Genomic DNA, 13899 nt, shown 5'->3' on the forward strand with positions numbered 1-13899 from the left:
ACACACACACACACACACACACACACACACACACACACACTTTTAATGGTATAAAAGTACTGCAGTGTGTGAAAATATCTTACTGGAGATTGAGTGGGACCTAAAACCTGTCTTCCAAAAAGGTTTTGATTATCAGGCCTACATTAGGTTCTGAAACTAAAACTATGTATTTGTACTTATTAAAAATTATGTCAGTGAGGGGTACGTGGGTGGCTCTGTCGATGAGCATCCGACTCGTTTTAGCTCAGGCCGTGAGATCAAGCCCCGCCTGGGGCTCCACACTGGGCATAGAGCCTGCTTGAGATTCTCTCTCTCTCCCTCTCCCTCTGGATACCCACATGCAAATGAATGAAGTTCGACCTTTATCTAACCCCACATACACGAATCAACTCAACATGGATCAAAGACCTAAATGTAAGACCTAAAAGTATAAACTTCAGGAAAACATAGGGCAAAATCTTCATGACATTGGGCTTGGCAATGATTTCCTGGATAGGACAAAGGTATGGACAACAGAAGAAAAAAAAGAGACAAACTGAACTTCAAGACAATTAAATCGCAATAAGGGGTTAATACCCAGAACATGTAGGTAACTCCTAAAACTCTAGAGATAAACAAAACAAAAACCTGGTTCAAAAGTGGGCAAGGGACTTGGGATATTTCTCCAAAAATACACAAATGGTCAAGAAGTTCATGAAAAGATGCTCAACATTACTAATCATCAGGGAAATGAAAATCAAAATTATGAGATACTACCTCCCTCCTATTAGAATGATTACTGTCGCCCCCCAAACCAGAAAACAACAAGTGTTGACAATGACGTGGAAACACGGGAAATGTGAACCTCTAGGCTCACGTAACTATGGAAAAACAGTAGGGCAGCTCCTCGGACATTATAAACAGAATTACCATGGGACCCCGTGATTCCGCTTCTGGTTTATGTACCCAAAATAAATAACTAAAAGCCAAGGTCTCAGAAGTATTTGTACACCCACGATCGTAGCATTATCATCCATAACAGCTAAGATGTGGAAACAACCCCGTTGTTTGCTGGTAAATAAATGGACAGGGAAATTGTGGTATATCCATACAATGGAATATTAGTCAGCCTTAAGGAGGAAGACAGCAAAATGCTAAAATAGGACAAACCTCAAGGACATCATGACGTTAAGTGAAATAAGCCAAAAGACAAATACTGTATGATACCACCTACATGCCCTACATGCCCTACAGCCGTCAAAATCATAGAAGGGAGTATGGGAATCTGCAGGGGATTAAGGGATGGAGGAAGGACAGTATTTAATGGGTACAGAGCTCGTTTCCGAGTTTACAAGAGAAGAGTTACAGAGAGGGAAAGCGGTGCCCATAAGATGGTAAAACATGGACATGTTTAACACCTCTGAATTGTACATTTAAAAGTTGGTACTTTTGGGGCACCTGGGTGGCTCAGCGGGTTGGGCTTCTGCCTTCGGCTCAGGCCATGATCTCAGGGTCCTGGGATCGAGCCCCGCATCGGGCTCTCTGCTCAGCGGGGACCCTGCTTCCTCCTCTCTCTCTGCCTGCCTCTCTGCCTGCTTGTGATCTCTTTCAAATAAATAAAATCTTTTTTTAAAAAAGTTGGTACGTTTTATGTGTATTTTATCACAATGTTTTTAATTGGGGGGAGCAAACATTACAACACAAGTTCACATCAGACTGCAAAAATTCTAAAGGCTGACAAAACCAGGTAGGGGTAGGTATGTTTCCTACATGGATGATGGGAATGCAGACAGATACAATCTTTTGGGAAGGCAACTGGACAATGGAACGAAGCGGAATTTGCAACTTGCAATTCCATTTCTAGGGAGGTATCCAGAAGAAACTCCTGCATGTAAATAAGTCAAGGTTCTCCCGGGCAGTGCCACACTGTTCTGAACAGAAATACAAATGCCAGCAGCACACCACAACTGATTAGGAATGGCTACTGCCCCAACTCACAGTTAAAACAGATCTTCCCATGTAGATTTGTGGGAACCTCAAAAACTTCAAGAAAAAGCAATTGCAGAGAAACTGTACATGATGGTACAATGTGTGTAAATGTTTAAGCCTCACATTTTGGGATGCCTGCATATATAGTAAAAATGTAATAAATACAGAAGAGGTCATCTTTGGGGGAGGAGAAGCAATGGGATTGGGATGGGGGCACAAAAGGGGTACATATCTATGCATAACGTTTATTATGTTACATCTGAGCAATGGGTACATGGGCATTTATTTGCCTTACTATGTAGGTGTTAGAGGTTTGAAATGTTTCACTCAATAAGAACACACGTCTTCTAAGAACTTCTACATTTCATCTGAGTTCATTTCAAGTCAAGTGACAATTAGTGGTAGCATTTTAAGCTATCTCCAAGAAGCCCAAGAGTTTTCTAAAATCATTTATTTCCCAAGTCTCTTAAGTTTGTTGCTTTACCTAAAATAGCATTTGAAGGGCACTGAACACAACATAGTGTGTGTGTGTGTGTGTGTGTGTGTGTTTAAGGCACTTACCCAATAAGCAGAGATAGTTGGGTTCAGTCAGTCGGGATAGTTTTGTGACCTGATTCAGGATGTTGTAAAGCTCTGTTGGTTCACACAACACCAAACCAGCCATCCTATTGGGAAGAACCAATAACATACAAGTTTAGTAATGCTTTCTATTTTTTAAAAAATATTTTATTTATTTTACAGAGAGAGAGAGAAAGATCATAAGCAGGCAGAGAGGCAGGCAGAGGGTTGGGGGAAAGCAGGCTCCCCACTGAGCAGGGAGCCCGATGTGGGGCTCGATCCCAGGACCCTGAGATAACGACCTGAGCCGAAGGCAGAGGCTTAACCCACTGAGCCACCCAGGTGCCCCTAGCTTTCTATTTGAAATCAATGGCCAAAGATACCGGATTAAACTCCTTTACACGCCTTCAGACAAAGATGGAAGTAATCACGCGGGGGATCAGGCAAGCTTCAAGAATCTGTAGTAAAAGGTGTGCTGAGCGGAATGATGTGTTGAATGCAACATGTAGGCGCCAGCCAGAGAAATACCAAATGGGCTATAACACCGTCAGCGATTCATTTCCTCTTTCAGCAAATAGTGACTGAGCAGCTACTGTGTGCCAGGTCCCAGAAATAACTGGTAAACTAGACCCAGCCTCGTGAAGTTTACAGCCCAGCATGGAATACAGACACCGCACCAAAAACATTATACGTGGGAACAGGGTTACCGAAGAAGCAGCCATTGTCGGATGCCCCAGGAGGGCATCATCTAGTTGAGGCTGTTAGCAGTCACCTCCCAGACAGCCCTCTCTAGCTGAGCCTCCTGAATCAGGAGGCCATGCCAAGACTCAGCCGGGTAGAGAAGGGAGAGAGGGTGAAGAAAGCAAGAACATTCAGTACTCGGGAGAGTCTACAGGAGGCTGGTGCGGCGACGACCGCAGGGAGAGAGTGATGAGCAAAGACCCTGGGGCACGGCCTTGTAGGCTTAGGATAAGGATGGTGGCAGTCAAGTTTGGGTGGAAATACCACTGTTGTGTATTGATAGAACTGCCCAGCCAGCCCGGGCTCTAGCTCCTGACCGCAGGGCTGCCCTTACTTGCAATCCTGGTTCCCGAGTACATCTGGCCTCTGGTGCCCCAAGACATGGAGTGGGAAGGGCTGGGGCCACGCAGCCACTTCCTACAAGGACGCTACCTGTTAGCACGGTGGGGAGCTACAGAGAGCTGCCTAGTGGGGCTGTGGTGGGGGGCGGGCATGTGGGAGAGAAGGTGAGTCGAGGGTTAATCTTGCTCAAAACAGTTAGGGTTACTGGTATAATGCCCCTGGGAAAGGTCAACCCCTCAGCATGGGCTCTGGGATCCTTCTCAGGGACTCAGACCTCAGTTCTCAGCCTCCCCTCCAACATGGTCCACTTCAGCCTCCACATGGATCATTCCTATCAGCGGGCAAACCTCCTCTGTACCCGTCTCCGTTCTCCTGTACAGAGACACTGCTCACTGCCTTCAATGCCTCCCCTCCAAACCCTCCTGGCTGCGCCACTTACTGTGGGGAGTAATTAGCCTCTGTGCCTCGGTTTCTACCTCTGTAAAATGGGCCGAATAGTAATACTGCCTGTTCTGTAAGGCCACGATAACAGAACCTCCCTGATGGGTGTGGATTAATGAAAGCACACACAAGACATTCTGATCAGGGAAGAAATGCAGCCTTCTCCGCCAGAGCTTCTAACGCATCAGATCACAGGAACCACTCTTGTCAAGGTCATCAACAGGTCTTGCCTAAGCCATTTGTTGCTTCTCTCTGGGCTTGAAGGATGGAGTCTGTTCACACTACGCCCGGTTTAGGTCCCCTCCTTCCCAACACTCTCCACCTCCAAGACACTCCACTCAGTGCTCCGTGAGGCAAGCTCTACCTCCTCACATTAGGCAGGTCCTGGGGCTGTCCTCTCTCTCCTCCTCTCTCTACACTTGCTCTAGGACAGGGCTCCCCACCTCAGCACCACTGGCATTCGGGGCCAGGTAATTCTGTGCCGTGGGGAGTACAGCAGGATTCCTAGCAGCACCCCTGACCTCCAACCAGTAGCCAATTTCCCCCAACCCAGGTGTAACCACCAAAGATGTTTCCAGATGTCACCAGATGTCCCCTGGCAGGAGGGGGCAAGTCACCCACCACTGGAGAACCACCGTCCTAAGATCTAGAGTCTAAGGGACCTAAATCCCATTTGTTTTTTTGTGGTTTTTTTTTTAAGATTTATTTTATTTATTTATTTGACAGACAGAGATCACAAGTCGGCGAGAGGCAGGCAGAGAGAGAGGAGGAAGCAGGCTCCCCACGGAGCAGAGAGCCCGATGCGGGGCTCGATCCCAGGACCCTGGGATCATGACCTGAGCTGAAGGCAGCGGCTTAATCCACTGAGCCACCCAGGCACCCCTCTGAATCCCATTTTTATACCGGTGAGTCCCAAATTGTAGCCCCTACTTGATGTCTCCACCGATCTGGACCCCACCTGGATGCCTCATGGGCATCTCAAATGCAACAGTTCAAAACAGAACTTTCCATTCACACGTGCCCCCGCCTCCAACACCTGTCTTTCCTTTTTCTCAGCCTCGGAGGACAGCACCATTATCTACCCAGTTGCTCAAGTCCACACCCCGAATTCCTCTTTTCCTCGCCCCCTCACACCCAATTGGTTAGCTTCAGTACTTAAATATATTCCAAACCCACCCACTTTGCTGCAGCTCCAGGGCTAACATCCTAGACTAAGGTACTGTCCTCTCTCTTGGAGGATATCCTACTTCCCAACTATACTTCTTGCTTCTGGTTTTCTCCCTACAATCTAATCTTTACGTGGCCGCCACCATCCGACATTACTGCACTCATTGGTTTGCTTATCATCAATCTTCTCCCACTGGAATGTATAGATCACAAGGACAGGGACCTTGTCCTCCTTGTTCACAGTATCCCCACCCAGTGCCCAGGATTTCTGGTGCACAATAACACTCAATAAGCATGCACGGAATGAGTGAATCGTTCGTCACCATTCCTGCCTTCTTCACTGATGCGGCCACCTTGACTTGATGCCACAGCCACCAATGTCCTGGTGGACTGTACCTAAGGACCTCCCCACTCCCACCTCAGTCAGATCCCAGATCCTCTTGGCTCTGAAAGAAAGCCCAATGCTCAGGGCATTTGGGAGACAGCGGGTCGAGCAGAGAGGACGAGCTTTGGACCTAGTCCTACAGCTTCCGTAAGCCAACCTAATGCTGGCTCCTAATCTATCCCATCCATAGCTCAGAGCCCATCGTCAAACTCCCGCCTGCTTTCTCTCCACTGCAGCCTCCATCTCTTTATTCACTGGGGGGGGGGGGGGGGGGGGGGGGGGGGAGGCATTGTCTTCAGGCATCAGGGGTAAAGCCAGCCCCAGGGACCAACTCCTCCAGGCGTCTCTCCTTCCCAGGCAAGGACAGCCCTCACCTGCTGATAACGGAGAGCAGTTCCTAAACTGAACAGCACGGTCCTGAGAGAGGGCGCAGCCCTGTGAGTGGAGATCGGGGCGCTGCTAGCCTGGGCAGGTGGAGGACGGAGTGCTCACCCCCCCTTTTAGCGCTACTCCAAACTCTACAAGGTTTCAGATTTTCCTGGCTTTGAGCTTCTACACAGACCATTAAACGAATATTTGACAAGTTTCTGCCAAAGGTATTTTCCTCAGTGAGCTCCGTGAAGCCAATTTAATTCCTTGATTTCATATTTCACCATTAACCCATTCCTACTTTTTTTAACTTTCAATTTTGTTTAGCCAAAATCCGTTTTCCCAAGCTCAAGTCTTTTTCTTGTGTGAATTTTACAAGAAAGATTTGATGCCTTAGGGACGCATGGGTGGCTCAGTGGGTTAAGCGTCTGCCTTCAGCTCAGGTCATGATCTCAGGGTCCTGGGATTAAATCCCACAACGGGCTCCTTGCTCAGCAAGGAAGCCTGCTTTTCCCCGTGCTTGTGCACTCGCACTCTCTATGCCAAATAATCTTAAAAAAGAAAAGAGGGGGGGAAAAAAAGATTTGACTCCTCAGTCAGATTTTCATGCCAGCAGCATTGATCTGGTGTGGTCTCTGCCACTGTTTCATACGTAGCGATTTTCCTAGTGACGTGTTCAAAACAGTAGCATCAAAATGGCAAGTTGAGGATATCTCCCTGCGGATTCTTTGGGCACAGATGGCACTGGGAGACTTTCAGGAGGGGCTCAATGCGATGCTCCTTGCAGGTGAAAGGGGAAGGCAGATGGGAAGAGTGGCCAGAGGGAGCACTTTGAAGATCTGGCATCATGGGGTCAGAGAGACCGACCTTCCTATGAACTGACCAGTCTGGGAAATCCACACAGCTTTTTGGATGGCAAGCAAAGCCGCGAACTCTATCGGGAGAGCCAAGGGCCAGCAGCAGCCTGGTCCTTGCATACTGGACATCCACCGGTAGGAAATTTCTTCACCCTCCCCTGGAGGGACCTGGCCTATCTCCAAACCAGGAGGTTTCTGTGTGGCTGTCAGCCCAGAGCTGTCTGGACGCAGCCGGGCTGCTGAACGCAACTCCAGTGAGAACACAGGTCTATATTTGGGGAGCACAAGCCAACCAGGGAAGGGATGTTTCCTTAAGGGTCATCACGGCCGGAAATGAAGCTGGAAACTGGCCAGACCCAGCCCTTCTTCCCTCCCTGGCCTTGACCAACACATGAGGACTTCCATTCTGACTGATGGCACAGCTGTCAGAGGCCAGGCCTCCCATCAGGCCTCTCAAAGGACTTCCAGGACAGAGAGTCTGATCTGCTGCTCAGCCGCAGGCAGTCTGGGCGGACACAGCTGATGGCCATTTGCTTCCGGTGGAGAGGAGAGGCACAATGCTCCTGGAGAAGCCAGGCCAGAAGCTTTACTTTGGGCTCTGGGCTCAGGCTGAGCAGGGACCAGGGGACTGCACAGACAGGGTTCAGGATCCAGAGATAACCCGACTATGCACTGGCTCTCTGTATGAAGCGGAGGCTGGACCAAGACGGCCAAAGCTTAATACAGTGACAGACTTCAACACGCTCGCCTGAAAAGGGAGATGGTTGACACGGGAGTCTACTGGAAAGGCTGTCGGAAGGTTATGTCGAGATAACCGACACTAACTGTCCGGCACGGGCAGGAGCTTAGGAATCAGGTAATCCTTTACTTCTACCCTAGCTCTCTCCTCCCAGCTTCGCCCAGCAGCCTCCGATAGCTACAAATCCCACAGAGCAAGCACCATTCGGAGACTCTTAGGCCAAGGAGCAGAGCAGGAGCTGGCCACATTTGTAAGTGGAGGGAGCTCCGGCTGCTGCCTGAGGGGCAGGCCCCCCTAGGGATCTGGGATCCTGGGATCCAGCCGACACCTTCCTTGTGGCCTGAATCTTGGCAAAGCTAGAGGACACAGCTGCAGGCTAGAGCACCCCTGAGCTGTGGAGGTCAGAAGTGGTCTCGCTATCAGTCTCTCGGTGCAGAGGAGCACCTGACCCATTGTTTGGGATTGCTAGGATCTCTGGATTTCAGAAGCAACAGGTTTGGGCCAGAGGCCCAGACCCAGGCGCTCCCCCATCCCTGTCCCTTGTCTTCTATCTTGCCTTTGCTTCCATGTCCCCAAACCTAGGCGCACTACACACCTGAGAAGGACCCCTGGAGTCCTGGGATAGTGTGTCCATGCAGTTCACCTGGCAGGCACAGGGGCCGGTCAACCGTAAAGTGGTCTCCCAAAGGCTGTGACCATGACATCTGGTCTCACCTCCTCCAACTCGGCCCTCAGTACTTGCTTCTCCTCTGTGCCTTGATCAGACTCAGGCCGCACCCTCCGCTCCCCTAACACAGATCCTCAGCCCTGACCAGCCTCTGGACTTGGCTTTGCTCCAAGTTCCCTGACCTCTGACCGATCTGGGAGACCAAAGGCTCTGGTCCTGACCCCGATCTGCCGCCCTCAGCAACTCTCCGCTCTTGGGAGCTCCTCGCAGTGCTTCCTGCTGCCTCTGCCCCTGCTAGGCCACCACTTCCCACTTGTTCCACTGGAATGTATCTCAGAAGTCAAATCCTTGGGCTTCCGGCAGGCACGAGCCACAACGTGGCTATTTAAAGCTATTTACCCAAATACGGTTCCATTTTAAAATATCCTAGAGCACCTAGAGAAAAATAAAACTCCTGTGCAAGGTGGAATGATTACCACCTTTCTGACTTTTCACTAGCTCCAAGGATCTGAAAGAAGAGGTTTAAAATATCACTTTAAAATATCACTCTTATTACTCTTCTGCAGAGAAGACATCCAGACGGCCAACAGACCCATGAAAAAGTGCTCCACCCCACTTGGCATCAGGGAAATACAAATCAAAACCACAGTGAGATACCAGCTCACACCAGTCAGAATGGCTAAAATTAACCAGTCAGGAAACGAGAGATGTTGGCAAGGATGCAGAGAAAGGGGAGCCCTCCTACACTGTGGTTGGAATGCAAGCTGGTGCAGCCACTCTGGAAAACAGCATGGAGGTTCCTCAGAAAGTTGAAAATAGAGCTACCCTATGACCCAGCAATCGCATTACTGGGTATTTATCCTAAAGATGCAAACATAGTGATCCGAAGGGGCACGTGCACCCAAATGTTTATAGCAACAATGTCCACAATAGCCAAACTATGGAAGAACCTAGATGTCCATCAACAGATCAATGGATAAAGAAGATGTGGTATACACACACACACACACACACAATGGAATACTATGCAGCCATCAAAAGAAATGAAATCTTGCCATTTGCAATGACGTGGATGGAACTAGAGGGTAGTACGCTGAGTGAAATAAGTCAATCAGAGAAAGACAATTATCATATGATCTCTTTGATATGAGGAATTTGAGAGGCAGGGGGGTCGGGGGGGTAGGGAAGGAAAAAATGAAACGAGATGGAATCAGGAGGGAGACAAACCATAAGAGACTTAATCTCAGGAAACAAACTGAGGGTTGCTGGGTGGTGGGGGGCCAGGGATAGGGTGGCTGGGCAATGGACACCGGGGAGGGTATGGGCTATGGTGAGGACTGTGAAATGCGTAAGACTAATGATTCACACACCTGTACCCCTGGGGCAAATAATACATTGTATGTCAATAAAAATAACAAAAAAGAAAAAAAACACATCACTTGAGTTTTGATTTTAGGGTTGAAGATAAGGTAGGTTAGCATATACCGGCATCGCAGCAAGAACAGGATAGTCTGTAACCGTGGTCCAAGCTTACTGTAAGGCACAAAGCGGTCAGCAGATGTGGGGTGTATGGCTTGCATATGTGCAGAGTAAGGCAAGGAGGGGGTTGGTGTACTCGCATGTGTGTACAAAAATATATCAGAACAGACAAAAATGAAACTATGGGAATAGGAATCAGGAAGTAGCAGTCCTGGGGGACTGCTGGAAAGGAGCATGAAGGAACTTTCTGGAACAATGAAAATGTCCTAGATTGTTTTGGGGGGCGGTGGTTAACGGTGTAAATTGTCAAAACCATCCAACTGAACACTTAAGATCCGTATACTGTATTGTATGTAAACTATATGGCCATAAAAAGGAATCCCAGGTAGATCCAGGTGCCTCTGTGTTCACGGCTACGAGTATGCAGGTGTGTGTGGATAGGAGCCTGTATGTGTAGCCCTACCTGCGCACGGATGACCTTGGTGTGGGGTCTGGGCTGTGGGAACCATGTGGACTTGGACACACAGAAAGTACACACTGCAGAATTCAGCTCAGCCTCCACAGCTACCAGCAAATGTCTGTCTCGCTGCTCATCTGCCCAGAATTTCCCCAATTGCTCTATTATCCAAACCTCCTCAGCCCTCCTTGGGTCCCCATGGAGCAACTTCTCTCATTTCCTGGTTCTTGCTTGGGAAGGGTAAGGCCCCTGAGTGTGAACCGCCCTCCTCGGCGAGCTGTCCCTGGGGGTGGTAGGGGTGAGGGGGGCTTCATGCTTCCTCCTGGAATCCTCTGACCTCATCCTCTCCCACCTAAACCTTCTCTCCCTTCGGCAATCTCAAAGCTTTCTCCCTCCATTAGCATCCTTCTGAATTCCAGCACTCACAAGCCTTAGCTTTCTTGAAACAATTCATGAAACCAGAAAACCCTCCAAATAGCTTGGCCTGTGCCCCCTGGAGCTAGTGTAGGCAGAGAGGCTGGTGCTGGAAAAGTCGGAGGCTGGCTACCTGGAGAGGCAGATGCATTTGAAATGCCCTGCACCACACACCCCCAGGATTGTTGGGGGCAAAGGAGACAGAGGTGTTTCCTGTAGATCAAATACGGGCAAGAGAGGCAGTCGACCAGAAGCCATTGTAAAGAGACTTTGCCCAAGACTTGCCACCTGGGGGAACAAATCGGTCAACTGCAGGTAATACAGAATTCCAGAAACCAGGGGCTGAAGGAACAATGGAAAGCAGCGAGACTGGGGCATCACCACCCAGGTCAAAGGTACCACACCCCAAAAGCACCACATGGAGGGGATCAGCTATGAACTCCTGTCCGGCTCAGAATACTAATTCCACATGACAGGGGGAACTTGCCACCCCCCATCTCTACTCCTACAACCTCTAAGGTTCCGAAGCCACAGTCTAACAGGGGAGGAGGGGCTGTGAGGAAGCAAGATGGGGAAATGGAGAAGCCCAGCACCTTCCCCTCCAAGAGTAGGAGCCTAAAGCAAGCTTGAGAGGGGAAGAGAAGTTTTGACACTGAATCAAGTTTAGATTTGACAACTAATGTAAACTGGACATTGAGGCGATTACGAGTCTGTTCTCATGCCTCGGTGTGACCCAAGAACAAGCAAAGAAATAAAGCAAGAATTCGTGGGAAGATGACAAAGCTGTTTTAGGACTGCAAGGGGCTTCCTAAACATGTTCAGTGTTAAGTACACATGCAAAGCAGAGAGTCAGTGCTTAATACAGTAGCTGTTAATACGGCTATGAACCATCTTGGGATGGAAAAGGAAGCAGCTGGGAACTGAATGTGAGGCTGGTTTTCCTAAGAGTCAAGTTGTTTGGGGTGGCCTCAGTAGAGCACTTGGCAGGGATGGGGAAGGATTTGAACCCCCGGTGCTGGGAGTGAGCCTGAGAATCTAGGATTCTCCTCTATCTCATGGCCTCCCCTCTCCCCTTTACAAAGATGCCTTCATCCCTACCCTCTCTCCGGCATTCAGTCCCACATTTCATGTTGGAGTAACTCCCCATCTGCCCACTGGTAGTCACCATCACTTCCAATTCAAACCATGTAAACGGAACTCTTTACCTTTTCCTCCAGCCAGCTCTCCTTCCCCAAATCCCCAAATCCCATTTCTACCCGTAGATAACTTCTCTCAGCCTGATGTTCTTCATCCCTTACGTTCATTGCTTAAACCCAGATAGGCACAGACAAATCAATTCTCTCCTGGAGACTGCCTCATTTGCCCTACTCCCTCCATTTCTATGGCCACCATCATAACTCAGGTCTTTATCTCCTAAGACAGCCTCCGGAACAATCTCCCTGCCCTCCATATCTTTCCACTGGAAGCCTTGGCACACCAAGGTCAATCTGATCTCCCTCATAGACCCGGTGGCCTCATAAAGACCTTTGATAAACACTTGCTGCCCCAGGAATAAAATACAAACTTCTCAGCAAACCTTTGGAGGTCCTGCACGCCCTGCTTTGGCCAGCCTTATCTAAAACTATCCAACTCTTCCAAAACAGAGACCCACTCTCAGCCCGGTGCTGTGGCTGGACAATAAAGACTCAGAGAGGACAGACCTATCTGACCACAAGAACTCTCAGTTCCAGTGGTTAAGATGCAGGGTAAGTGATGAACCAGAGAACAGTGTTAAGATAAAGGACGCTGCTCCTCTGCATGTCCCCAACTCCCAGAGAGGATCTGTTCACCATCCATAGACTTGGGTTTTTCCACCCCCAGGTTCGACTTTGGGCTCTTCTCTCTCATCTAAACACTTGAACTCCCATGCCCAGGTGAGGATCTCTTCCTCCTCCAGCTGAATGGTCCCCCGGAGTAACTCCTTCCTGAATGTCTCTGCCTCCATGTTTCATCCTGAGGTGCTGTTCACATGGCCCCCACCCCAAATGTGGATTAGATGCACCTCCTGGGGCTCCTGGATGGCTCAGTGGGTTGGGCCTCTGCCTTCAGCTCGGCTCTGGTCGTGATCTCAGGGTCCTGGGATCGAGCCCTGCATCGGGCTCTCTGCTCACCGAGGTTAAACCTGCTTCCCCCCCTCTCTCTCTCTGCTTTCTTCTCTGCCTACTTGTGACCTGTGTCAAATAAATAAATAAAATCTTTAAAAAATTTTCATCTCCTTTCGTTCCCACCACAGCTCTTAACTTTCCTAGTGTTGCCCCTATCATGCTGCCTGCAACACAGGTCTCCCCCGCATAGACTCAGCTCCTTAAAAGGCAGAAAATGGGGCAGATCTTGTGAAACCACCAGCCTGCTGCACACTCATCTGCCCCACCTGCCTGAACTCCTTGAGGAATTCGGTATTTCCAGAAAATTGCTGAGATGGGGGAACGAAGCTTCTAATTCAACTTGTAAATGTAAACGATACATTCCTTGTGAGCCAGAAGCGCAGCTTTACGTTCCATCCGGATAAACTCAACAAATCCGCTTAACGGGGCTCAGCCCCAGTTCCTTCGCCCCTAAAGCTGCAACAATGTGGCTGCGCACAACTGAGGAGGAGGGCCCGGGGGACCATGCAAGTTACCACCTCGATACCAGGTTCCTCGTCTGTAACACGGGGCTGCTCTCCCGCAAACTCGTGGAGCAGGGCCTGGCCCCGAGTGCTGTGTCCGCCATTCTCAATGGCCGGGTCTGTGAAGGTCCTGTGCCCCTTGAGGGACAAGGGCACTGGCTGCCGGGCTGTATGGGGTGGGAGGATGGGGGGGCGCTTTGCACCGAAATGACTGATCACAGGGGACCCCATCCTCCCACCCCACCCCCCCAAACTCAACCCCCTCTCCGCACGCTCCTTTCCAGAGCTTTCCGGAGGCAGGAGCAGGAGGGTTGGTTTGGGCTGAGGTCCAGGGCCCGGACCGCACCCACTCCGCCGGGCCTGCAGCGCGACCTTGATCCGTCTCCTTGTCAGAGCCTCTGTCTGGAGCCCCACCTGGAAACGGCTCCTCTAAGGCTCTTCCAGCCTAAATCCCGTCCTCTTCCACCTGTCTGGCGCGGACTCTCCCTCCCACTCGCGACCGCGTCTCCCCCAGCGGCCGCACGGAACGCGAGGCGCGCTACGACCCCGCCCGGACCGCGCTCCCCGTGCGCAGGAAGCGTCCCTACACCTTCCTCCCCGCACAGCCCCCGACGGACCGGATACCGCGAGATCTGGGAGGTGGGCGGGGCCGGAAGCCGGGCCACTCT

General features: G+C 50.2%; 1 protein-coding gene across 2 annotated transcripts in view; it reads right to left on the reverse strand.

Moving 5' to 3' along the window:
* STYXL1 (serine/threonine/tyrosine interacting like 1) overlaps positions 1 to 13899 on the reverse strand; it is a 62212-nt gene that overhangs the window by 47734 nt on the left and 579 nt on the right. Inside the window, exons 1-2 of one of the 2 annotated variants that reach the window (XM_032872463.1) lie at positions 13646 to 13837; positions 2530 to 2633 (exon numbers count right to left, since the gene is read on the reverse strand). In XM_032872463.1, coding sequence (XP_032728354.1) covers positions 2530 to 2632 — 103 coding nt within the window. In that variant the 5' untranslated portion in view covers position 2633; positions 13646 to 13837. Of the gene's footprint in view, positions 1 to 2529; positions 2634 to 13645; positions 13838 to 13899 lie in introns of those variants that run through there. The other variant, XM_032872462.1, reaches the window with a different exon arrangement.

Source organism: Lontra canadensis, unplaced genomic scaffold (genome assembly GCF_010015895.1).
Source record: "Lontra canadensis isolate GAN:19392208 unplaced genomic scaffold, GSC_riverotter_1.0 scaffold45, whole genome shotgun sequence".
Classification (NCBI taxonomy): Eukaryota; Metazoa; Chordata; class Mammalia; order Carnivora; family Mustelidae; genus Lontra; species Lontra canadensis.